Genomic DNA, 27,973 nt, shown 5'->3' on the forward strand with positions numbered 1-27,973 from the left:
TTCATGAAACTTGGTTGGCTCACGCTAAACAAGAATGGAAAATAGATGTGCTCCCTGCTGCTTGCAAATCCAAACATTCAGATTTATCGAAAATCTTAAATTGAGAATCAAATTTTCAAGTACATTCAAGTGATGACTGCATCAAACTATTGTGACCCTTAATCATGTTCCAATTAGCAATGCAGTTGAATTCAACTCTTATTCTTTTCATGACAATCCAATTGTTTAAATTTCATGCATCCTATTGAAATAATGACTTCCCTTTTACATCTTTCATTTTTAAAGGGCTCTGTGGTTGTTCTCCTACTAAGACAATCATTTTAATTAATAGTGTTTAAAAATACAACTCTTTTATTAATCAAATTTGGATTAAAGGACAGCTGGTCATGGTATCTATTCCTTGTCTACAGACAATAGTGACACTTTATCTTTCCATTCACTCATCTATAAATTCAGCTCAAATATTTTCCCTTTGAATTTATAATGAACATTTTAGTTTCTAAAGAAGTACTACTATTTTAATCGTGATGATTCACGACCAGTGCTTGGTTTAACTTCATAAATTGCAAGGGTGATATTCTAAAATAGCCTGGTGATGTCAGTGGTTGCATTCATTGACTATTCAAAGCTAAGTAGCCAACCCACACAGCAAGTTCAATTTTTACTTTCCAGTATTATGTTTTCGTCTCTATTGAGTCAGTCCAGATGGAAACTGAAGCCTCAGTTACATAATATAACACAAATCAAGGATAAGACAACTTACATTGCTTTACGAGTAGAAAACTTGAATGAAAGAAAATTGATGTCTATGTTACTCCTTCCTTCCTCCCACTACTTAGTAACAACAGGATGGCTACTCCTAGGTTGATCTTCATCTCTATCACAAATTCCAACTTCCTCTCCCATTAGAATCTAAAGGATATATTTGGTCACCATGTCAAGATGTGTTCTAATGGTGAAATGGAAGCAATTTAGGCATATTGAGGTGCAGTGGGTGTCATCGCTTTCATTCCCTTTGTTGTTTGTTCATTCACTATTCCTAGTGACCATGTGGAAACTTAGGGGAGGAGAGTAGTTTCTGACCATGTTTCTGCTGAGAATCTTATGATGAGCTACTGAGCCAGAACTGAGGACCTAGGAGACAGTTCAGTGGAGGAGACAGTTTCAAAACATCCCTCTCTCCTACATGCAGTTTCTCAGGTGATAAGATTTCAGGTAGTATCAAAAAAAGAGGCCTTTCTACATCCCTAACACAATGGTCACACATGTCAGCACTTCCAACATGGAGCAGGAAATAAACTAGCTAGTCTTGAACAGGGATCCCTAGCTGCTTTTGCGTATCTTGTGTATTTCATTCTTTTATCATTGATCTTATAAACATCAAAATGTTTGCAGTAAAGGTAATTAGGATTTTCTTCTTCCCTGGCTGGTGATCAGCAAGGGAGAGAGAGTGCAAAAGCAGTAGTAGGAAGAGGGTGATGGCAATGACAGAGGCAACTGAAATCTATTGTAGTTGCATCAGCAGGAATGGACTGGAATCCTAGAAAGAGCTGACTCTTTCAGAGAGATCAAATTTGACATCTGAATGAACTATGCTCAGTAGGATGACACGACCAGTTACTAGCCTTGTAAAAACTGGTTTACGTCCTAACAAAGTTTCAATTCTATTTTCTCAACTTTTCATGCTGCTAGTATTGTTATTGAATTTTCTTCTAATCATTTTTTAATATACACAGTGAATTTTATTGCTTCTCATTCCCTTTTTTGCATGGGATTAAAAAAAATCTGTTCCATATCCAATTCGTATCTACATAATGGGTACTTTTCATTACTCTTCCCACTTTGGAGGGAAATTCTAGACTAGAGAAAAAAATAGACATGTCTCCAGAGTATTCAGAATGGTAGAGATGAGTAAATGAATGTGAGAGTGAGAAGCCCATTCCCCTGAGGAGATAGACTCTCCTAAAAATGAGTTACGGTAGAGAAAGGGATGGGTATATGCAAGCTATTATCAGTCTCAGTGGAAGGTAGCAGGTGAACAACCAGGCCATCTCAGCTGAGTGGTTGCTTCTGGTAGCTACATTAGACATAGAACGAAATAATTCACCTATAGGGTAAATATTACCAAAAGTAGGAGGTGACTTTAGAGATTTAGCTAATTCATTTATGGATAATGCGGACAGCCACAGATTAGTTTATTGAGTCTAAATTTCTTAAGTTAAAGGAATTAAGCAAGAATTGTAAGACCTTACTGAGACTCTGTGCTACTGAGATGGGAGAAATGTGTCTCTGTTCCAATGGGTTCTAGTGGGAATTAGTCAAGATTAATATTCTAAGGTTGAGTTCCTTTGCCACTGATTTCCTTGAAGAGGTCACCTTTGCCCTTGATCATCACCAGTTTACTAAGGGGGATAGTTTTCCAGTTCAGCACATTCCTTGTCATTGGTTACAGAAATGAAGGTATAGATGGTGATGGTGAGGGAACTTTATTGCTCACTGCAACCCCAGTACAACCACAGGAAAAAAATATGCTCATCTCTAGTCTGACATTGGAAGCCCAAAGACTGATATTATAAGCACAAGATATAGATACCTAACAACTAGGAGAAAGGGAAGATGTACCTCTCCAGCTCATGTTTATTTTATTGCCTGGAGGGCTTGGGCAAAGCATCTTCTTGACAGTCAAATATGGCTTGGCAATGGAGAGAGGAATAGCGGATCCTGACCATATGGAAAGGATTGGAGGGAATGAGAGAAGGTTAAATTGATCATTTTGCCTAACCCAGGAGGTGAATATTGGGACCCACAGGGGAAGCTGGGGATCATTATACTCTAGGTGGGAAGGAAATAAGCATTTATTAAGCACCTGCTATGTGCCCAGGCACTGTGTTCAGTGTTTCATAATTATTATCCATAAGATGGAAAGTATAGTTTCACACTTCTAGTGAGAATACCCTCAGAAGGAAGAAATGTTAGGCAAGAGATCAGGAAAAAAAGGAATGAGATATCAGAGTAAAGAGAGAAGATATATAATTTCAAACCAAAGGACGAAGAATAAGCAACTATATATGATTTTGAAGATGCTTTGAAGTAGAAACATTCATCAAATCCTTCAGCTTCTCATAGCCAGCTTTGTTCGTGGTTGTTCTCCACCTGGTGATATCATCAGTTGGCTTCTAGTTCTCCACTGTGACCTTCTGGACTGGTTTATAATTTTGACAGCAACACAGCTGTTTGTGGGCAAGGGAGAGTGGTGATTATATTTTTGGATGTGGTCATGTTTTCCTGTGTTCAGAATGTGCCTTAGATACTGTTTCCTTTGGGTGTTTTATCTGTCAGTACCTAGAACCAAACTCCAGGTCATTTGTTATTAGACATAAAGTATGGCCTCAGTCCTGGTATGACTGGATTTATGATTCTATGATGATATGCCTTTCTAGGAAATGGAATAACTATATCTAATTCTGTGTCATTCAGATTCTGTGAGTTGCATCCAACAATCATGTTATTTTAAATACTGTGAGATCTCATCCTGGTGTTCTTGAAGATCAACAGAGAATCAGTTTCAGTAGATCCTTCCAGACTAAAAATCTGTCAAGGACACACCTGGTAATGAGGATCTGTTTGTCTGACATCTACTTACCAACCTAATGAAATTTGGAAAGGCTTGCCATCAGCTTCTATGTAGGATAATTAAATTTTTGGCCACAGCAATTCCCAAAGAGTATCTACTAGGATATAAACGAGTTTTGATATGCACCCATGGTGACTATATGACAAGTTCTTGAGAAAACTAAAATATTTTAAGTAGGTGCTGAGCTCTCTACAATGCCCTGGGAAGAGATACAATATTTAAATAGAATGGGACCTGGTTCCCCACCTCCATGAATCTGAACCAAGCAGTCTAGAAAGATTGGGGAGAAAAATCATAGCTCACATTTATAGGTCGTTTTTGAATTTCTAAAGTAGTCCTTTCACAACTACCTTATGAGGAAATGAGGTTATTATCATCATTTAACAAGAAACTGACTTAGATTAAAGAACGCTATATTTTGAGCTAGAACCCTTTCTCTGTTTCTTACCCTCTGGATAATCTTATACAAGTCACTAAACCTTTCTAGGTCTCAGTTTCCTCATTTGTAAACTGGTGGTAGCCTATAATACCTCAAAAGCCTCCTTCAGTTAGAAACCCACTCTTTCTCTGGCTTTCTCACTGATATACAACTACTAAACCCTGGGGTGAGATTTGAACCCTGACCTCACACTCAGGGCCAGAGCTTTGTCTTCAGCCTTGTTGCCTGTTCTCATTTCATTCCCAGCTATCCAAAAGGCACCCAACTGGATCACAGGCTTGGAAACAGAGGGAATCTTAGGGAACATCCAGTCCATCTTTCTCTTACAGGTCAGTCACCCATAGAGATCACATGATTTGCCCAAGATCACACAGGCACAAAGGGACAAAGCTGGGATTTCAACCCAAGTTCTCTGACTACAAATGTAATATACTTTGTGCTGCACTGCACTATTCTTCTTGCCTGATTGACAGGCTAATTTTGGCTCACAGATTATTTTTTCCTCCTAATCCTACAACCTGAACGAGGGAAGAATATGATGGAGGTAAGTAGGAGGAAGGAAATTTAGTTGTTGATGCTCCTTATTTCTTGCCCTCCGCTTTTTTTTAACTCATCTTTACTTTGTATAAACTTATTTTATGCATGTTATTTACCCCTACCCCCACTCCAGTAAGATATAAGTTCCTTGAGGGGAAGAATTGTTTTCTTTTTGTGTTTGTACCTTTAGCATCTAATACAGGGGCTAGTACGTTGTTGTTATTCTGTCATTTTTTTTTCAGTCATGGCTGAGTCTTTGTGACTCCATTTGGTGTTTTCTTGGCAATGATACTAGAGTGGCTTGCCACTTCTATTTCCAGCTCATTTTACAGATGAGGAAACTGAGGCAAACAGGGCTTGCCCAGGGCCACACAGCGAGTAAGTGTCTGAGGCCAGATTTGAACTCAGGAGGATGTCTTCCTGAACAGCATTCTGTATGTTGCACCACCCAGATGAACCATAGGCTACCAGGGCATGAATAAGTGGTTGTTTAATGTAGTAAATGTTTTTACTCTGATTTTTTTTTGGCATGAGGAACTGCCAGTGGAGAAACCTCCTGTACCAATAAAGATCTGAACAGTTCTTCCACTTAAGGTCTTGCTGAGTTATGTGGGGTACTGGGATGTCAAGCAACTTGGCCTAGGTCATCCAGTCAGTATATGTGACAGAGACAGAACTCGGAGCCAGGTCTCTAAACACTATGTGATACGGCCTCTCTTATTTCACCTCTGCACCCAAAGAGTGAATAAGTAACAACCTCCAGCCCATAAAGAAAATCGAGCTTGATTTGTTACAAACGCCATGTTAAAAGCAACCACTGTTTTAAAGCAAATAGGGCTGTCAGGCTGAATTAATAGATTTCCTCATAGAATTGTCCCTGCTCTGTCTCCTTAAAAGAAAAGGAAAAAAGAAAGCTCATTTGATTGACTTGTCCCATTGCAAAGTGTGCACCTGCTGTGAAATAAAGCCACCAAGAAAAAAAAGTTGAATAATTTAACTTTTTTATTTGTAAAGATAATCAGGGTTTTTCTGATTACATCTTAACTTCATAAATGTTAAATAACCTATCAGCATCTAGTTGTTGTAAATTATGAAAAGGGGTATTGCTAGGAATATTAACCAACGGATTCCTTGTTCTTTAGTGAACATGAAAATGTGTTATGGCAGGTTGTCATTGTGCTCCTGGTAACTTTGACACCAAATAACAAAACTGCCATTTGCACTTAGGCTAAATTGGTTCACTTCTGCTTTCATGGCTCCTTTTATTCTGACAGAAATTTATGAACTCTGGAACTAACCAAGTCGTGTGGCCTCCCAGGTGACTTAAACAAATATGCCCATTTCATTTTGTTTCGGCATCAGAATTCCAGGGGGCTAGGTACCTTCAGACTCATTGCAGATGGTGGAGGGTTGGCGAGAACACAGGAGGTTTTTGTGTCACTGTCCTGTGAGTTATGACAGTAGCATGGGCCCCCTTTCCTTCACTAAATGCATGTCACTTTCTGTCATGTTTACAGCTTAAAGGAGCATTTTCCATTTACATACTCATCACAGATAAAGGGCATCTATTCCACATTAACTGAGGCTTTAAAAAAATATATCTGCATGGAATAGCCCTGTTCAGACCTGCACGAAGGTGGTTTGTGTGTGTGTGTGTGTGTGTGTGTGTGTGTGTGTGTTTAATTTATAAATTTGTAATATAGTACAATCCCTCTTGTCAACTAGAAGTACCATCCCTTTTCAGCAGAGATCTCCTTTTAGGTACACAATCGGGGCTGGCAATAGACTTCTTCCACAGTGTAGTTAAAGGTCACTGATTCAGCTCTTTGGCAACATCTTTTACTCTGGGTCTTTCTAAAGTTTTATTTTCCTGCCTGCGCACTCACCATGTGCTACTTGGTTGATTTCTGAATAATGGTGGATAGGAACTAGACCTGTGGTTTCATTGAACCAAAATAGGTAAGCATGACTTCTCTGTAACTTAGAGTCTTAGATAGTTATCTAGGGTACTGAAAGGCTAAGTAACATGCTAAGGCTCACACATCCAAGATACATCAGAGGCAGTAGCTGAGTCTAGGTCTTTCTGTCTCCAAGGTCAGTTTTCTATCCCCTACACCAGGCTGAACGTCACCTGAGAAAAAAAAAAGACCTATAGTAATTAATGGAATGTCTCAGGAAACAAATTCTTCCAAAGCCATTAAATTTTACTACTTTGAAATTCTTGGTGGTGGTTGTCCTTCTTTTTGGAGAGGATCAGAATCACATTACTAGGTTGGAGTCAAGTACAAAAGCATGAAATAACCTTTTTTTATTAATTTATTTTAAACTTAAATACTAAAACTGGAATATATGATAAGAAAAAGAATAACTAATACTAAAACTTAAATACAAAGTATGAAATTCTTAGAGTAACTCCAAAAGAATATGGATCCAAGCTTTAAAAGAACCTTAAAAACCATCTCATGCTGGGGCTCTTAAATTTTGTATTGTTCATGAACTCCTTTGTCAGTCTAGTGAAGGCTATTGATGAAACCCATTCTTCTTGGAATAATATTAACTGCTTAAAATAAAAGAAACTATGTTGAAACAATGAGCAAAATATTTTTTTAAAAAACAAATTCAAGAGACTCCAAAGTTGAGAACCCCTGATCTAGTCTAATCTGGTCATTTTTTGGCTGGGAAACTGAGACCCAGAAAAAAAAGATATGACTTACTCAAGGTCACATAGCTCAATCTAGGGTAACAACAAAATATTGCCTAGGAGAAGGCTTAATGAAGAGATTTACTTAAATACAGTACATGATTATAACAGCAACAATAATGTTTATACAACTCTTTAAGGTTCATAAAGGACTTTACAAATATTACTCCATTTGATCCAAGAAGATTGGCCCTATTATTATTTCCATTTTACAGATGAGGACACTGAGGTTTAAGAAAATTAAGTGACTTGTCCAGAGTCACCAGCTAACAAATATCTGAGGCTGTATTTGAACAGGGATCTCCCTGGATGCAAGTTCAATATTCTATCCACTGTGCCATTTATGATACTCTAGTCTCCGTGGAGATATTTTCTTGTTTTAAATGTTTAATATATTTTACATACAATAGTGTTGGTACCATCAATGACGTAAATAAATATGAAGTAAATAAATGCATCCCATGAATTCTTTAAATCATGAATTCTAATTCTGAAGAGTCTAAATGAATGTTGTCTGTGAAGTTTGAATGAGGATCTAACTGAAACTCTAACACTTCTAAATATCTTTGCCTTGTCTAGCTATTGTCTTGTTGTCTGAGGCCTGAACTAAAGTCATTTCTGGAATAAGAAGTAGAAAGGGGAAACTTTCTGAGCCTTAAATTTCATTGATATCACATATTCACAAAGTCTCATGAATTCTGCTATATACCAGGTTCCAGTTTGATTCCTAAACAATACAAACCTTAGGTCCTTCCTATTAAATTTCTTCCAATTTTCAATCTGCTTAGTCCCTTTTGAACTGATCCACTTTCTGTGATGATCTGCAGGAAGGGGCTCTCTTTATTATATGTGGCTGTTCTTTATATTCAAAAAGGATGCTATGGCAGCCACTGTTATGGCCAAGCATGCACAGCGTACACAGAGACTGATCTTTTGTTAGTGGCTGCAACAGTGGTTCAGAGAGTCTCCTACCATTCATCTCACTCTCCTTGGATTGTGAATACACAATATCCAAAGAAAAACTTTAAGCTCAGTAATGTTCCTGTGTTTACTAAAGCAGAACAGTTGGTTTGGTTGATTTTTTTAACCAAGTTGACTTAATCTATTATTTTTAGGTGTTGAGAAGATACGATATATGATATAATGTAGTGAGAAAAGCATTGAATGTGGAGACAAGTGATCTGAGTTCTGTTCCTGACCAGCTATGTGACTTTGGACCCATCACTGGGTTCTCAGTGTTTTTACCTATAAAACATGATAGCTCTGTCTTCTACTTCCAAAATCTTCTGACTCAGATGTAAGCAAAGCTATGATTCAAGAATTGTAGACCCAAAGTTGGAAGTGGTATTAAAAATTTTCTATTCAAACCTACTCCTACCTTGTTAACTACATTAATCTCTTTTAAAATATATGAAGGAGTGTCCCAGCTTCTGTTTAAACCCTACCACTGTTCAAGCCTCCTTTCTTCTTCCTTGTGTAAGGAAGTATATCTGTTCCCATTTTTTCAGCCACAATCCTATGATGATACATCATAGTTTAAAAGTTTGTCTTTAGAACATTTCTTAAGATCATAATGTTTGTAGTATCTCTCTAATAATTCACATTATAAGATCTGAATGATATTCACAGATTCGAAATTATATATATATTATTGTATATAATATATATATTATATAATTTCTCCTTCCAGTTTCTTAATCTCAGCTGATACTTTCAATATACTTGACCTACTCTCCTTAACAGGTAAACTGTCCTGACTCCATGTTCAAGATCTTCATGTTCTCCTCTCTTCCTTCTTATCATCTCCTAACTTGGTTTTGAGTATTAGTTCTATGCTGATCATAATTAGGTTGAAATTTTTGAGTCTGACCTCTCTGTAGTTATGGAGCCCTGCATTTAGTGGGGGAAAATGAAAAGAGAAACCAATACATCTGATTCAGGTCCCAGTTCCTCTGTATAGAATTATAGATAGTCTATAAAATTGAGGAGTCAGACTAGATGACATTCAAGGTTCATTATAGCTCTAAATCTTTGGTCCAATGATCTATAATCTTATTTACCATTATCTTGACTATGGAGCTAACTAGAAATCTTGTTATTTATAATAGGAGATAGGAACCAGACATAACACTTCAATGGTATGGGGAACTCCCAGGTGAAGAAATTCACTTTACCAATGGAAGTTGTGAATTCTATGTTACTTAGAGTCTTTGTGATTTGCCTACAGTCTTGTGAGTTTACATGAAGTTCACACAGCTAGTATGTGCCAGAAGTGAGATTTGATCCAAGATCTTCCTGACTTAAAGGCAAGCTCTCTATCCACTATGCCTTAAGGTCTTTGTATTTCTTAGGGTGATGACTCTTCATCTCTCGGTATTACAGATAAAACCATGTGAGCAGAAATTTAAGGAGAAAATATGGTCTGTGTGGAGGATATTCCCTTTTGCATTCAGGGAATGTAACATCTCCGTGGTATAGAATCATATAATTGTCTAATCATCCTAATTCATTATATTTTGAAGAAGCTAAATGTGGTGCTAGTCCTTCTCAAAAACAACAATTGTGAGCATTAACACTTTTTAGACACAAATTTCACATGGATTTCATGTACAGGTCCATAAGTCTCACTGACAGAGTGTACTGTCCTGGCTCAATAATTGATGTACTGAAAAATCTCTAGGCAGACCATGATTTGGATATTTTATGGGCTATTATGTCAAGGATCTATGTCAGACAGGATGCTATACACAATGCTGTATAGAAAAATTATCGTCACTTGCAAAACTACTATTATTTTTTATGTACTTTGAGGGTAAGGCTAGGGAAAATATGAAGTAATCTTTAATTATTGTAGGTTTGTTCTAAAAACAAAAGGTTATGTTAAATTTTTTTCTAATCATGAAATATATATTCTATATTTAATGAAAATATATCCATATAGATGCTTGAATCATAAAGCTTAAGATCATAAATTCATAATTCATAGCTATAATTCAATTAAATAGCAATAACTTTAAACAATGTAATTTGAATTGTATATTGCTAAGAATTTGCTCATTCATATACAACTGTATATTATGTATATATGTACTGTATTGTATATACAATATACAAATGAATATACAAACATGTATTGCTAATTAACAAGAATTTCTAGACCAATCTACTAATTTCGGTTTTATTTTTCAGAAGAGACACACATCCCCAAAATGCCTTTGGAATATAATGTCTTACTAAACCCTGGAAGTGTGGCACCACTGATCTATCCAGTTGGTTACCACCACTTAACTGTGGTAAAAAATCTGACCCCATATACACAGTATGAAATAAGGATACAAGCATGTCAGGAAGGTAAGCAAGCTTCGTGTCCTTTAGGTTGAGTCAAGTATCTAATTTTACCAAAAAAAAAAAAGAAAGAAAGAAAACATATATTTTTAATATAACTAAAATAGCTAACATCTCATTTCTCACTTGAAGTGGACTGTTTACCCAGAAAAATCAGCCTGGTGCTGAGTGGTGCATTAGATATTTCTGCACTTTATCATGAATATTTAACTGTAGATTAAAATGTTAGTCATTTTTTTTGTGTGAACATAAAGTCCTGTTTTATAAAGCACTTTAAAAGAAAAATACCTCATTCATATGAAAGTCTTCAGAAATGTAAAGCAAACTGGGGAATACAAAAACATCATAGAATATGGATTTAACTTAGTTTATTCTACTTTTTTTGCAGTTAGAGTATTGAATTAAATCTGAATAAGTCTTATCTATTTTATAATGCTTTCTGAATTTTATCTCATACACAATGAATAATCACCTACAATGATGTAACTTTGAGTGATCCTTTAATGAAAAGTTTGTATTCAGTAATATCTTCATCTGCATAATACCTCCCTTTCCATAAGGTTTACTTGTTTTATTGAAAATTAGTTTATTAGTTCCTTTATAGTCCCAAAGTCTTCAAAATCATGTACTTGGTTCAACATTAACCCAGGGTTAGGAGAAGAAGACATGCATTTTTTTTTTCATAAAGAAGACATCTATCTATGTGACATGTATTTATATGCGATTTATCCCCCTACAAGACTGTAAAGTCTTTGAGGTCAGGGGCCATGCTATTTCTATTATTTTTTAATCTCTAGCTCCAAGTATTGTGCTGTTTTAGGGGCTTCATATGCAGTTATTGATTTGGAGGCAGATAGCTGTGAGCAATACACTCCATTTTACCTATTGGAGACAGATGCTTGCTAATAATCACACTCTAATATGCATATTTTATATGGAAACATGGACATGGAAAATGGAGGTGTTGGTCCACACATTATCTTGCTCAATGATGAGCATTTGCATGGAGATTTAAAGTTAGCAAAGCACTTTATGTATACCTATTATCCCTTTGATCCCCACAACAACTCTGTTAGATGGGTGCTGTTAATTACCCCATTCTATCTATAAGGAGACAGACATAGCGGTTGAGTGACTTGACCCAAGTCACACGGTTAATAAAATGTCTGAGTTAAGATGTGAACTCAGATCTCCCTAACACCAAGTTCACTACTCTATTGTTGTATCTAGCTACTTCTACAATTACCTCAGACATGTAATCTCACACCAATTTACTTACTCTGATCTTAAAGTTCCCAAAATGTTATCCTTAGAATTTCATTTTTTCCAAGTTAATGTTACTTCCTACGAAATTTTTGAAGAATTTATGGTCATCTGTCTTTAGTGATTTATCTTAGTAGCTGAAATATGGTGGCACCACTTCTCAGTTTCACTGGTACTTTCTACAGGTTACTTAAAACGTGAACATTATTGACTCGAGGATCTTTCTAGTTTCTTTTCTTGCCCTCATTTATCCCAGTTCATTTACACATTCAGTCATGTCTGTCAAGATCATTGTTTCATTGATTTTAACATAAGGTCAGCTTGTGATTTTTCATGTGATTAGAAGGGAGCAGTTAAATTCAATTGATTGAACATATATTTATGCAGTGGCAAAGATGCAAAAATACTTTTGTGAGTCTTGGACACGTAAGATGTGGTTTTTTTACATCAGCAGTACTTTACTTCTTTAATTATGTTTTATGGATCATAATATTGGAATCAGTTGACAGTCTCTTACCCCAGACCAGCTAACAAATGAAGCCATGATCCATCATCATGTGGGGTAACAAGAAGACAACTGATACCAATCTTTATTTGGGATACAAAATTTCTCCTGGAGAAAAATCTTAGAGTATATGTAATACACCTGGGAAAAAAAGACTAGACTTTGCATTGTCCTCATGGTGGTTACAAAATAAATTTTTCTCAAGGAAACGTTTTACAATTTCTTTATAACAATTCTTCATATCAAAAATGTTTCTTCTTTATACATTAATTTTCACATAGATTCCAGGGAACTTAACAAGTATTTACATGCATATATATACTATAGATAGGAAAAGGATTCAGAAATAGAATCAATAACACTGAAGTCAAGACCTATAAATCCAGTAGGAAGGCTTATCCAGATCCTTTTCTGCCTAGATTCTTGATCATCTTTTTTATCATGTTTGTCTTTTTGACCATCTATATATTTATATGCCTGTTTGACTATCTATATATCTATCTGTCTATCTACCTGTCTCTCTATCTTTCTGTCTGTTATCTATATATCTATCCAAACATCTATCTAAATGCATAAACAGTAGCACATAGCCTTCCTGAAGACAAGGACTGTTTTGTTTACATATTTATGTCCCCAGTGCCATGCTCAGTGTCTTGCTTATTTTTTTTTTAAGAATGGACCTGCAATTCCATTGATTTGAAGAACTCTCGAAATGAAAACTACTTTCTACCAATATCCATCATTACCAGTTCTTCAGGTTATAGTTTCAAAGAGTTTCTTGGGAGCTCTGAGAGGTTATGTGACTTGCCCAAAGTCACACAGCTTTTATGTATCAGAGGCAGGTCTTGAATTCAATCTAGTTCTCACCCTACTACAAAATCACACCTTGCCTTAATTGTAATAGCTGTTTCTTAAATGTTTAAAGTATTGATTTAACCTAAATATATTGGGAGGGATATATGTGTGTGACAAGAAGCAGTAGGAGTTAATGTCCAGAAACAGAGAATAGTTCTTAAGGGATGCCTTAAAACTTTGTAAGATGATCATTATGAATATAAACAAGTTCCTGTAACTTTTAAGAAATATCATTGAAAAAAATATTGGCTAAATTCTATCTCTGGAAGGATAAACATCTATGTTCAGCTCCTTTTGACTTGGGGAATTCAAATAGAATTTTTCGTACTGACGGTATATTTTCTGATGGTCAGAAATTATCTATTTACTGAGATTCTATGTGAAAGTTAAGATGCAGGGATGGTTCCATGCCTTGCACATAGTAGGCACTCAATGATTATTTCTTTCAGAAATTAAAGAATGACCTGCAGTCATTTCTATAATAAATGAGGTTGACTCTAGCTTTACCACTAAGATTTTCAATTAGCAGTCATTTTTAATGTTTTGCTTATTAAATTTGCTTATTTCCCTTTTTAGGTGGATAAATGGAAGTCATTTGAAGTCTTGACTTGCCATATGTAGGATCTCTTCCTCACCCTTGCCTCGAAAACTGTGTTCTTTGTTCTTTATTCCAGGTGGCTGTGGAGTCAGCAGCAGTATCTTGGTGACAACTTTTGAAGCAGCTCCCATGGATCTGAAATCCCCTTTTCTTCTGACAATGGGACCTACCAGCATATTGATTAGATGGTTACCACCTACAAAGCCAAATGGAGTCATCATCAACTATTTTATTCACCGGTAAAACTGTTATTATTCTTATTGAATATTTAAGCAATTACAGAATTCTAGTAAATCTCTGTAATACACTGTGTCCTTTGTTCACACAATGCCTTCCTAGATGATGACTAACAGAGAAGAGATTCATGTAAAGGCACATTCATTTAATTTGTGAGTGCAAATACACAAGTGGTTTGACTGTTTTGACTCATTATTAAGCCAAGCCACTGCTAAATAGTGAATTCAGTCAAACCACTTGGTTTATTGTAACCAATTAATGACCAGTTAGCAATAGTCAAATTATAGAGAAATAGGAACAACTTCATGAGACATTTGCTTCTAGTCTAAATGCCATACTCATGTAAAAGGTGGAAAACCTTATTTAAACCATGCAACCACTAATTTGGATATGTTTGAAGGTTTGAAGGATCCAATTTAAAGAGTTCATAGAGTCATAGAGCTGGAAGACAACTCAGAAGTTAACTATTTATCATTAACATAAGATGATTACTCTCATTTTACAGATAACAACATTGATTCCCAGAAAGCTTCAGTGATTTTCCTGAAATCACACATATACTAAGTAGAAGACCTGAGATTTGAACCTAGGTTCTCTGGCTCCAAATCCATCCTTCTTTTTGTTGCAACATCCCTGCGCCACTCCACTCCTTGCATTGCTGATGTGGCCCCATATTTACTGGTTAAGAATGTGGTCTTTATTCTACAGATGTCAGTATTGTTTCTCAGGATTCCAAGAGCACAATTATTTACTTTTTGTGAGGGATACTACAACAGTTTTTCTTTTATCCTGAGAAGTGGCTTTTCATTTACATCCCTTTGTCTTCCCAAAGTGGACAACAGATAATCACGTTAGAATTTATTCCTCTTTTTCTCATCATGTACTCCCAATACCCCCATTATAATTAGTAAGATAAGTATTTTGACATGTACCAACATATTTTTATATACCAACAAGTAAGTTTGTAGAGGCTTTTCAAGGGGAGGGAAATAAGGAAGGAAGAAAGGAAGGAAAGAAGAGAGGAAGAAGGGGGGAAGAGGAGAAGTGGGAGGCAAGGGAAGGAAGGAAGGAGAGGGAGGAAGAGTTTACTGAGCGTTTATTATATCCTAGGCACTGTGCTAAATGCTTTAAAAATATTATCTCATTTGATCCTCATAACAGCTGTGGAGGGTAAGTGCTATTTTTATCTATATTTGACATTTGAGGAAACTGAGGCAAACAGAGGTCAGGTGACTTTCATAGAGTTACACAGCCTGCAAATATCTGAAGCAGAATTGCAGCTCAGTGCTTTCTGATTTCAGACCCAGTGCTTTCTCTGCTGTGAAACCTCTTAGAGGTCACATAGTTCAACCCTTTAATTTTATAGTTGAGGAAACTGAAACACAAACAGGCCTTCACGTAGTCACTCTGTGAGTTGATGGCACATTTGGACTTTTTCCAGTATGGCATACTTTCTCAGAGCCTCACCTGTCTACATGTGACATTATGATGAGCCTTATACAAAGCAACTTGAACTGAATCCCTTTCTGCTCGGAGTTCATTGTTTAATACAGGAAACACTGCCACAAAACACCATAAAGGAAACACATATAGAACAAATGCATCAAATAGGTATATCAAGTGTATAAATCATGACCAAGGTTTCTTTTCAACCTTAAATTCAGTGATCTTCTTGATGAAATTCAGCCCTAGATCCTCACCCTCTAGGCTTCATCTCTGTCTCCATGTAACTTCAAATCTCAAGCCTCTTAGCTGAAGATTCAGCTTCCATGCTGAATTAAGAGTTTTTTTTAGCAAAACTGCCAAAAGAGGAAGTATTATTGAACTTCTGGTTATGTAAATGATATTACTGAAAATGAACAAGCCAAATTTCTTCTCAGCAAACATTAATTTGAGGAATAATATTTCTGATTCAAATACAACACGAACACGTAAAAATGACTAATGTGAATTTACATTTTACGCTAAGCACATTAGTGCAGGCTCTAAAAATGCCCATCCTCTGGAAATAGTTTTCTTTCATCTACTTAATGCTAATTGTATGAGAAAAGCACATCAAATCCCTATTCTGAATAAGGGGAAATAAAGTATCTGTTATAGCCTGGGACGTGGTTTCACTCTGTTGGTTTTGTAAATAAAGCTCATGATTATGCTGAGTATTCCATGGCAGCTATAGAGAGGGAAAACAGGAAATATAATGCAGAAAGCCCGCTTCAATGAAAAATACTGTAAATTGAATTTGACAGCATTTGATGGCATTTGATTATTCTAGTCACAGCCAAACAATGATATAAAGAGTAATATGAAACAGAATGTGTTACTGCCTAGCAGACTCAAAAGCAATAAACCTTCCTCCAGTGTGACACAATCACTTCACAATCATAATTGTAGCCTGTTGGATACCTCTGAGTACAGCAGAAGGGCACTGACTGACATAGATACATTTTGTTTTTTATTTAAAGGGAAATGAAAATGGCGCACTGGGGCTCCAGATACAATCGTTATATTCACCTACATAGGCATGAATCACTTGGCAGTTATTTCAGCTGAAGTTTAAATGTGCTCAGACAACAACAATATCAAATCTTTCTTTGATAGCTGTAAAAAAAAAAAAAATCTGAAATTTGTAAGGACAGGAATGGAATATAGGCACATGGTTCTTTTTCATTCCAGGGTTCTATATTGGCCCTTATATCGTCATAACAACAAGCCTTCAGTATTTCTGGGAAGGTGATGACATGTAATTTCTTCTTCATCATTTGCCTTCTTATTGTATCACCACCAAAGGAAATTCATTTAACTCAAACTACAGAATATTTCGTGAACTGGCCTATGCAAATCTTTTCATTAAAATTGCAGGAAGCCTGCCTGTCAATCTCATTCTGAAAATGTTTGCAAAATGATTGTCACTCTGCCAAAAAAAAAAAATCATTTTTTCTCCCCCTTGATAATTTTCTTCTGTTGTCTAAATGGTTGCCTCTGGATATTATCCGATTAAAGCTGTCTGCTCCCCCACAAAAGATAAGATGCTTATAATTTTTGTTAAACCACAAAGGGCCATGACTGTGAGCTACAATACTAGTTTTTGTTTTAGTAGCATTATGTAGTACTTAATTTATGTTATTGATCATGCGAATGCTATCTATACATCTATCTATCTGAATGTATGTATGTATGTATAAGGTTTTCCTTGTTATCTTTTTAAAACCAATGATGAAATAAGTTTTACAGTGGTAGATGAGACATCAAACATTAGATCTCTGTAGGAAATCATATATATATACCTGGTTTTGTGCCAGATTCTTCACATACTGTAGAACCTACCATATTGAGAGGATGATTCTCTTATCAGTGAATAATTGGTTTATATGATAAATCAAAGATCTTTCAACACTATGCTATATCTTACATCTGTCCTTTCCTAAGTTATGTTTTCATCAGGTAGGATCTCTCAGATCACCCTGTGTGAATGCCATTTTGCTAGACACTTTACAAAAAAAAATACATTCTGGCTAGCTAGAAGACTGTATTATAAAAGAAAAAGGGGTGAACTTTTTCTCAAAGTGATAACAGAAGTCTTAGGATCATAGATTTAGATTTGGATGGGAACTTAGAGGTCATCTAGGTGAACCTACTAATTTTATAGAGAAAGAAACTGAGGTGCCTAGATGTTAAGTGCCTCTGCCTAAGGTCATATAAATATCAAATGGTTGAGCCAGGATTCAAACCCAGGTCTTCTGATTTCATATACCTCAATCCTTCTATCATAGCACTGAGAGCTTTGAGACAAGGAATAAATATTAAAATTTTAATTATTCTCTTTTATCACTCCCTTTCTCTGTCAACCTTCTTCTTTAAACTCCATCTTCCAATATCTGCCCCAAACAGGTTTTTTTAATTTGTTCCAGATCTAACACAATTTCAACCTTGATTCTAAGCAGATATCATAGAGTAAGAGAAAATGTGGTTATTAGGTTGGAAGAAATATGCAATATAGAAAACTGGACTTGATTTAATCTTAAAGACCTAACCTGTGGTCCAGACTACAGGCCTACATACATACTTTTTTTTAAATCCTGAGGTTGACCCAACAAGGCTGGTATGTTTCTTAGACTCATGGCCCCCCCTAGTTGAATCTCTTCTTATTCTAGGTCTTTCTTTAAATAGAGCTTCTACTTTGTTTGTGTTAAGATTTCCCCACATGGAGGTAATAGTATCCCACCTCTCTTATAGGCACTATAGGTAGAAATGCATCTATCTAAGAGAGCCTATTTTTTATCCCACAGAAAGTGCATAAGATGTGAAGAATGCCCAGGAATCAATAAATAGATACAGAAATATATAAAGTGCTCAAATATCTCATTATCTCCCTCAAAAGGAAATTGAACTTTAGGTTGCCATTGAGGCAAGCCTTTGGTATTCTCGTGGAATCCTAATCTTCCACAGAGTCCACTATAGCCTCTTCTAGACTCATAGTGTACCCTGTAGTATGGATTTGTCCCAGAACGCAAACTGACACTGGTGAATAAGCAATCCTCTTCCATCTGACCTGCATTGTCCAAATAGCTTACTAGCTTTGCTCTGCAAGTAAGACACTACTGATGAACTATTTAGATAATTCTCTATTTCCTTTTTTTGCCTTTGCATCCCTTGAACCTAGTACCTTGAACATTGTAGGTGCTCAGTATATGTTTGTTTAACTGTATTTAATAAATATACTAATGGAATGACTCAGAGGGCTTGCTGTCTGTCATAATCTGGATAAAAAGCATCTGTTTGTTTTTCATCTGTGGATATTTAGACTCTTCTCTTTTGAGAGTTTTAGAATGCAATAAGTATGTCATCTTGAGAGTCAGAAGATGTAATCAACATATCATCCATGAACAAGAACACCTAGAGGATCTTCCCATCCATAGGGAGTACTCCATGGTAGTAGTAAAAAGCTTTGGCAAGCACATGTATCCTTATTTTGTGTCTCATTGCTATTGATAATCAGATCATTAGACAAATTTATCTCTCTATCTCATCTATCAAGTCTTTGTTTTCCTTTCTAATATTTTCCTCAAAGGGCTCCTTGATACATGTGTAGGTCATTCTCATGAAGATTTTTAAAGATATATTTATTGATGTATTTCATCTTTACATCAGTCTTTTCCCTATTGCCTCATTCCCTTTTGATTAAGAAAACAATCCCCCCTCCAAAAAAAAAGAAATAGAAGCCCTATCTTACACTATATGAAATACTCTTTCAGCCCCCACTTACTTTCCACAAAAAAAATCGTGTGTCATTATTTCTTCTCCAAGACTATCACTGATTTTTACATTGTTCAGAGTTACAATTTCTTTTTTTTTTACAACCTTATATGCTTAATGATATAGCTCACTTGATATCACCTCCATGTCTTAGTTTGTCTCTTTCCCTTCTGATCCAAGGGAGCAATATCTTGAATATTAAATATCTAAGAAATAATAAGAGAGAAGAGGAAAAAGTCTCAAGATTCAATGAACAAAATTACCAAGCCCAATATTATGCAATTTCTACCTTTATAAAGAAAGTGGAAGTTGTTCTTATATGCCTTTTTGGGGGGTTTTGGTGATGGTCACAGGTATATCCACTCTGATGAAGGATAGGGTGGATTAAAGGCATTGTGGGAGTTGAAGAGGCTAATAAATGGGGGAGAAGGGAGTCAGGATGTTCATGGGGACGTTGACTTTTATGCTGAAGTTTTTGCATATAATGGCAGGAGTTGGCAAAAAAAAAATCACTTACCTTGTAGGCCTTCGAGTAATTCACTTAGCTTTCTATGATATTTGGAACATAAGTATTTAAGACTGATTTTGTTTCACAAGTTATGGTCCTTTAAGCATGGTGTTACTTCTCTGTCTGATTTCTTTTTTATTATTTTGGAGGGGGGGATTCATAGGAAGAATAATAACCTTCACTCTTTCGCTTCATTTTAACTATGTATAATACATTTTAAGTATGTGTCTTCTACATAACAAATTGATTTTACTTCATAATTCATTTTGCTACCCTCCTCCATAGTATGGGTGAGTTCATCCCAATTACATTTACCAGCATGATTATTGTTTATTTTTACCTATTCAGTTTAAATTTGATTTCAGATTTAATGACTATGTGATCCTAAATAAGTTGCTTTATGTCTCTGCCTCGGTTTCCTTAATTATAAAAATAATAATGACACCTACTTCTCAGGGTTGTTGTGAAGATTATATAAGAAAATTGTGTGTAAAGAGCTTAGCACAATGTCTGGCAAATGGTAGATGCTTAATAAATGTTTGTTTCCTTCCTTCTGTTTTGGAATCCTAATTGTAATTATTGAAGAACTTTTCTCTTTTTCTTTAAGTTTATCCTAGGATTTTATTATACCATAGTAATTCTCAATTCTATTTGGAAGGCTTTTTTTGTATATTTTGCTTGTTCATTTCTCCAGGCTGCTAGCTTTTCTGTGGGGATTTCTGTAAGTGCATTTCTTCACTTTTTCTTTTCTTTTTGTTATTCTTTTAATTGGTACATTTCAGTGGTCTTTTTAAGGTGATAAGTAGGTATGGAGTCCATATACAACCTCTTCATCATCTTGCCAAAAACATCTTTCTTCAACTTATCCACAACTTGCTAGTGTCAAATGACTTCATTTTTTAGCAAGAATGAAAATATTTATATTCTTTATTTTATCCAGTAATTCATATTTGGAGCACCAACAGATAAAATGGTATTTATAAGGAGGTCTAAGACTTGTGTGAACTGGTATGCAATTACCCATTTTAAATCATGTTGTCCTTATGTGGAAAGTTAGAATACAAGTCTAAATACCATTTCTAAATTTGTTTTATGAATTGCCTTTGACAAATGAACCATTACCGATGGCTAGTCTATTGGTAACGTACTTTGCAATTAGAGAAGCTGGTTCTTCAACAAGATACATAGTCTGTCACCAGGATCATACTTGAAGTCTTTATTGCTTGGAAGAACTGGCTATTATTTTTGCCCTGTGAATACCAGGGCCCTCTAAAACACTGGCTGTTATGGCCATCACTGAGGGAGCAACTCTTGTGGAGAAGGGGCCCACCATGCTCCCCATTTCAAAAATTAGGCAATGAGTACCTTCCATTAAGTGAAAGCCCCAAATTTCAGGGAATGGCTTTATCCCCAGACCACTACCAGTTCATTTCCAGGCCCTACACTTATAATGCAAAAGAGTAACCATCAAAGGGACATGACCTGACAACCTGTACATGTTAGCCCCAACCTTTTCAGCAGCCACAGTTACTGAATACCAGAAAAGGAAAGTTTTTGCCACCAGAGTCCTTTGGTGCTGTCAAATGGTTCAACATCAAAAGCAGATATGCTTTTACCAGTAGAAACAACATTAAAGAAGATGCATCACCATCTGTTTTGCAACTGCACCCAAAGGACCAAGAATTCTTTCCATATGGCATGTTGCAAAAACTTACTATATGTCTTGTCTCCTTCATCAGAATATGAGCTCCTTGAGAACAGGGACAATCTTACTTTTCTATTTTTATCTTCAGCCCTTAGGACAGTGTCTGGCAAATAGTAACAAAAGGGTTTTTTTTTTATTTATTTCAGTAATCATTTACTAAGCACCTACCATATACTAGGCACTGTGTTAAGTGCTGGGGATAGAAAGAGTGAAAAAAAGGTGCATGTTCTCAAGGAAATTACAATCTAATGGGGGAGACAGCTAGCAATCAAATATGTACAAACAAGCTATATATAGGTTAAGTAGGAAATAACAGAGTGAAGGAATTAGAATTAAGAGGTTCATGTAGAAGATGGAATCTTCTTGAGGGAATCCAGTAACTGGAGATGAAAAGGTAGAGCATGTCAGGCATAGGAGGATAGTCAGGGAAAATACCAAAATTAGACAGATGGAGTGTTTTATTTGTGGAACAGCAAGGAGACAAGTGTTACTGTATTTAAGAGTAGGTGGCAAAGAGTAAGACATAAGAAGACTGAAAAGATAGGAGGCAGAGTCAGGGGGTTGCATTTGAATGCCAAAAAGAAGATTTTATATTTAATCCTGGAGGCAATAGGGAGTCACTTTATTTTATTGAGTGAAGTGAGATGTGTGGAACATGGCTAGACCTGAAATTTAGAAAAATCATTTTACATCTGAAAAGAGGATAGATTCAGAGTAGAGAGAGACTTGTGGCAAGTTATTGTGGTACTCCAATCATGAGATGGTGGCCTCAACTATAAGAGGGAAATTTGGAAGGGGATGGGGAGTATTTAGGGAGAAAGATGATGAGTTCAGTTTTAGATGTGTTAAATTTAACATGCCTGTTAGACATACCATTTGAAGTGTCTTAATGGAGATGTAAGATGGGAGATAGATTGAAGAATCATCAGAATAGTTATAATAATAAAAAATATGGGAGTTGATGAGACCGCTAAGTGAAGTAGTATAGAGGGCAAACAGACAGCAGAAGACGAAGACTGGTGGGACGCCTACTGTCGGTGATCATGACTTGGATGAGGCTCTGGAAAAGAAGACTGAGAACGAGTGATTTGAAAGGTAGGAGAACCAAGAGATAGTGGTTTCTGTAAAACTTAAGAGAGGAATATATCAAGGAGAGGGTGGCCAATAGCGTCAAAGGCTGCAGAGAAGTCAGGAAGAATGAGTATTGAGAAAAGACCCCTAGATTTGGCAATTAAGAGATCACTGTTAACTTTGGAGAGAAAGGTTTTGCTGGAAATGATGAGGTCAGAAGTGTAAGAAGAGAATGAAAAGTGAGGAGAAGAAGTGGAAGTATTTACTGTAGAAAACTTTTTGAAGGAGTTTAACCACAAAAGGCAGTTGAGATCAAGAGAGGGCTTTTGGGGGGGCATGGGGGTAGGGGTAGGTTTGTAGGCAGTAGGGAAGTAGCCAATAGACAAGGAAAAAATTGAAGATAAATAAGAGATTGGTAAAAAAAAATGGTAAATGGGTTAAAAAATTGAAGATAAATAAGAGATTGTTGTTGGAGTTGTTGGAGGAATTGTAACAGAACGGGTTCAGCTTATACAAGTAGATGGTTTGCTTTGAAAAGGAGTAGGGTCACCTCTTCATGTGAGACAGGGACAGATGAGGCTCGGGACATCCCAGTGATATGAGGAAGGGGCAGAAGAGGAAGCTTGCAGTGAATTGACCTAACTTTTTCTGTAAAATATGAGACAAGGTGATGGGGGCCCTGGGGCAGGGGGCCTTGGGAGATCTGAAGAAAGATGAAAAGTTTTGGAAGAGCTGCTGTAAAGTGTCGGATAGCGAGTTCATAAAGGAGGCGTAGAAGAATTGTCTATCAATTCATTTAGCTTCACATCATAGTATGGCACTGTAATTTGTCTTTGTAGATGAAAAATATGTAGCAAATAATTATTTTTGTCCATTTTCTTTATTCCCCTTTAGTGCCAAGCAAATGATCTTTGGCTTTCTATTAAAATACACTTCAATTTCTCATTATATCATGACTATAACCTTGACTTATTAAAAAATTATGTCATTACTGTATCAACTCTGTAAAGTTCCACACAGATGTAAAAAAAAAAACACAAAAGCTTTGATTACGGGCCTATAGTGAGGGTATTTTGAGGCATGTTTATAGGCAGTAGGAAAGTAACCAATAGACAGGAAGAAACTGAAGATAAATGAGAGATTGGAAATGAGTTGTTTGTATTGTTGCAAGATGATCCCAGCCAGATTTGAAGAAGCTCACTCTTCTCTCCTCCAACAGACAGTCTTTGTGACTTGCTGTGGCAAAAAAAAAAGTTAGCAATTTTTTCAGGGTGAGTACCCTGACCTATGAAATTATGGATCTTAGGAAGTATCAAATCATACAACATTGTTAATGATATCTAACATTTTAAAAACACTCTACAATTTACTAAGCACTTTACATACATCATCTAGCTAGATCATCACAACAGTCCTCTAACTCTATCTAGAAACTGCCATCCAAAAGATGCCTAAAATGATTTTATGCACAGAATAAGAGATTGGCTATTCAGGAGGAAGTACTTCCAGTTAAATGAGCAGTTGAATCCTAAATCTTAAGTCGATTGAAATGATTGCAGCCTGCTCAACCACTTCTGTTCAAAGTTTATTCAGACATGAAGATGTTCTGTTTTTTAGCACCACAGATGGAACCATTTACCTCACCATAAGTTTCATTCATTAAATATTCAACAATGATAAGAACTAAATACTTAACCACGTTGCATCCTTTGCTTGTGCTTCTGCATAAACATGGGGCTAGAACCATATTTGATCTTATTACATGCAGAGAGTAAATAATTCACAGTTTGAAGTCCCCTCCTTTTTTCTTCAGTGTGACAGATTTACTAAAACATCTCTAAAATATCATTTTAGAATTTGTGAGAGTCCAATAAAAATTATCAAAATTATCATAGAGGGGCCAAGGCTGAGGCCAGGGCCTGAGCCCAAGTGGAGCCTATGGAAGCAGCAAAGATGATTGATGCCACCAGGCATCAGTGTTGATAAATATTTTAAAAAAAAATTATCAGGATTTTCCTTCTTTTCTCGAAAATTTGTGAGGTTTTTTTCCTGTCTTCATGCACAGTCCCTCTTCTGCCCTTCTATAGCTCATCAAAAATAAGTGGTAGTGTATTTATTGAGTTGGCATCATGCAGCCTAAAACTTGATTTTGAGAGATGCAGACCTCAGTCCAGAAATTCAGATATGGTCCTTTATGTACCTAAAGAACAATGAGGTGCAAATTCTTCCCACATCAAGTCATCACAAATGAGCTACAGTCATCTGAATGCTGTATTGAATTAAGGACAAGAAGGTCATGTGCTTCCAAAGAACGCTATCTTCAGAAACAGTTCTGAATTTCAGAAATCTAGTAGTTAACCTAACAGACAAGATCACAGGGCCATGGATGGAAACAAACCCAATTTAAAATGAGGGGAAAAAGACATATACTTGAAAAAGATATAGAGGAAAATTCCATACACAGAAGAGAATGCCAGAATCCAAAGAAGTGTTTACCATCAACAAAAGATCCCAAATCCTAGTGGTTTTTCCAGTGTAACTTTGCAAATTCATTTTAAGTCAAAGAAAGGAGAAAAACCTATGGATTCTGAAACGGGCAATATGAAACCAGTACCACAAAGACTGCTTGTATCACAATCTAGTACAGAAACCTATGAGACTCAAGCTTCTAGTAAACCAGTCTAAAGTATGAAATTATGTGATTTCAAAGAAAAAGAGCAAAGTGGGATAACTTATGCAGGAGGAAACTTGAAAAACAGAGTTGGTATTGATTGTAGAATAGTAAAGATAGTATCTGGTTCTTAGTTTTCAGATGAGCCTGTAGGTTGCAGCTCCTCTTGTGAGTACTGACCATGAGCTGCTAACCCAAACAGCAAATTTCACCTTCTGAAATGGTACAAGAAATTATCTTATATAACAGGTAGCATATTGAAGCTCCACACTGAATATGCACAAAATGTTGCTGTTTGGAGGAGCCAAGAGGGTATCAATGATTAAATATGCACAGACAATGAATCTAAGACAGTCAATGACCTAATGATCCAGTGTCCCTCAGCATTACAGCTAGCATCTTGGATCAGAAAACTTTGAAAAGCATATCTGGGATTAGAGGTCCTATCTATGATCACATGCCCATATGCAGTAAATTAGAGAATGTGAATGATTTTGCAGATCCAACATGCATGAGTAGAGAGTCTGAGAAGAATGGTGACTCTGCTGATGAGCCACACATGTGCTATGAACCTGATAATTTAAGTGAGTTTCTGGATGAAACATTTATAGGTAGTGAACTGGAAGGTGACAGTGACATCAACAACCAGGCAAGTATGAGCATTACAGATGGCATATCTGATGAGACACGTGTGGGCAGCACCTTGACAGTTGTGGGTAAAATTACTGAACAGGCTTATAATAGTATAAATAGTTTGCTAAACTGTATGAGAGTAACTACTTTCATAGCCCATCTTGTAGTAGCTAACAGCCTAAAGAGTAGGAATGAAAACTCAAGCAACTTGACTATTTGTATGGGCAGTTACTGAAGACATATTATCCACTTATCCAAAGTCAATGAGAAGACTGACAAAGAGCTTGTCAGATTATACCTCTTTAATACCGAGAGAAGGCAGCATGCAGCAATCATGGTTCCTATTTAGACTCTGAATTCTTCATGCTAAATATGACAGAATTGCCTTTTAACAGGACCTTGAACAGTGATCTGGATTGCGCAGGTGACATCACAGAGTCTTGCCATACTTGAAGAACTCATGAAGTCTTAAAAACTAGTGAGGAAGATGACTCGGGGAAGGTATCATGTACTTTCTATAATGTCAGACAGACAATTGGAACTGAAAGCTCATCACCCTTCTAATGATGAAAGTGTTCCTACAGACAAGAGCTGGAATTCTTTATTTCATGGTGATGGAGATTGCCTGGATCCATGACTTCTAGAAGAGTTATCAGGGAGTGTGAAGAACAGAAAAAATCTCCAGAGACCCAGATATGATCATTACAACCATCAAACTCCCAAGCCTGACATCAGCGAATGTGAACGTCCTCATGCCATTAAAGTCTATGACTTCTCCCAAGAATTTCATGCTGACGACCTCCTATATGTCTTCTGTAGTTGTCAAAAAGATATTTATTTTAAATGAGAGTTTGATACACATGGTCTAGGAGTATTCTCCAGTCCAATTAGCTCATGATGCTCAGAGCAGTAAGTTTGTAATGGTAAAGTCCTGGCTGCTCTCTCAGACCATAAGAGCAGCCAAATTCAAAGCACAAGTTTGTGCTTTCTCCAGTCAGGCAAGGAATATCCTGAGATATCCACTGCCCTGGCCTGAAGGCTAGTGAGCAGTGCCCTTATGGTGCAGAGTCAGTGGACCAAAGCAGAATGACGCAAAACTCAAGTAATTATAGGAAGTCTGTGAAGGAAAGTGGTTGGAGGTCAGGCAACAGGAAAATCTCCAGAAATGCTAGGATCAGACTGCTGTCTGAAAATTGCCCAAAGAAAGAATAATTTCATGAATTCAGAAGGCTCTAGGCTAGAAGGCTATTCTGAGTTTTCTTTCTGTGTAAAACAAGACAGAGACTATGGGTTCCAAGAGAAAGTAAACTCTGTTTTGGCTACTCCGCTTTCTAGACCTGGAAAGAACAGTTTGGAATCATTCCATGTGGAAAATAGGAGAAAGCAATGTTTATCAGTCAGGAAGAAACTTGGAAGTTGATTCCTCTTTAAAGAGTCCACCAGGCAAGAGAAGCCATAGATAGGTGAGCATTTGTCTAGGATGAATTGGATAAAACTTAACCGTAGAAAAGCAGAAAAGAAGAGTCATCAGGGCCCCAGGCCAGAAGACTACCAAGGCCTTGATAGCGGACATGCAGGCCCTCAAAGATATCCTCCAGCACCTCTTCTAACTTTGAACAGGGATGTCTAGACTGTTAGCAGATGTAGGTGAAGAATCTAGTGTTCTCAGGAGGCCCAGAACCTAAATTTTAGTGCCAGATCTTTTTTAAAGACAGGTCCAGAGCACCATAGCTGGCTGGCAACAGCAGGATGTAAAAGATGCTTAGTCTCAAGAGTTTTGGCTCCACTGAAAACTTGACTAGAGCTGCTCTAGGCACATGGTAGCTTGGAATGTGCCCAAGGCACAATGTCCACTAGTTCCTATGAAAACATTGACATCATATATAAAAGTATCAAAATATATTTATTAGGGAAAAAATCATCATTGAAAGGCCAAAATCAAACTCTACAGAAAACATTATCTCAAAATTGTACCCTGTAATATGTATCCTAAACACTTTATCTCTTTGAATTGTTAT

At 36.4% G+C, this 27,973-nt stretch overlaps 1 protein-coding gene and 1 pseudogene across 1 annotated transcript in view; both read left to right on the forward strand.

Moving 5' to 3' along the window:
* USH2A (usherin) overlaps positions 1–27,973 on the forward strand; it is a 990,439-nt gene that overhangs the window by 813,717 nt on the left and 148,749 nt on the right. Inside the window, exons 58-59 of the mRNA XM_072647832.1 lie at positions 10,504–10,662; positions 13,954–14,116. Coding sequence (XP_072503933.1) covers positions 10,504–10,662; positions 13,954–14,116 — 322 coding nt within the window. The remainder of the gene's footprint in view (positions 1–10,503; positions 10,663–13,953; positions 14,117–27,973) is intronic.
* On the forward strand, positions 20,162–27,127 carry LOC140530472 (coiled-coil domain-containing protein R3HCC1L-like; annotated as a pseudogene).

The sequence above is a fragment of the Notamacropus eugenii genome, chromosome 2 (assembly GCF_028372415.1).
Source record: "Notamacropus eugenii isolate mMacEug1 chromosome 2, mMacEug1.pri_v2, whole genome shotgun sequence".
Lineage (NCBI taxonomy): Eukaryota > Metazoa > Chordata > Mammalia > Diprotodontia > Macropodidae > Notamacropus > Notamacropus eugenii.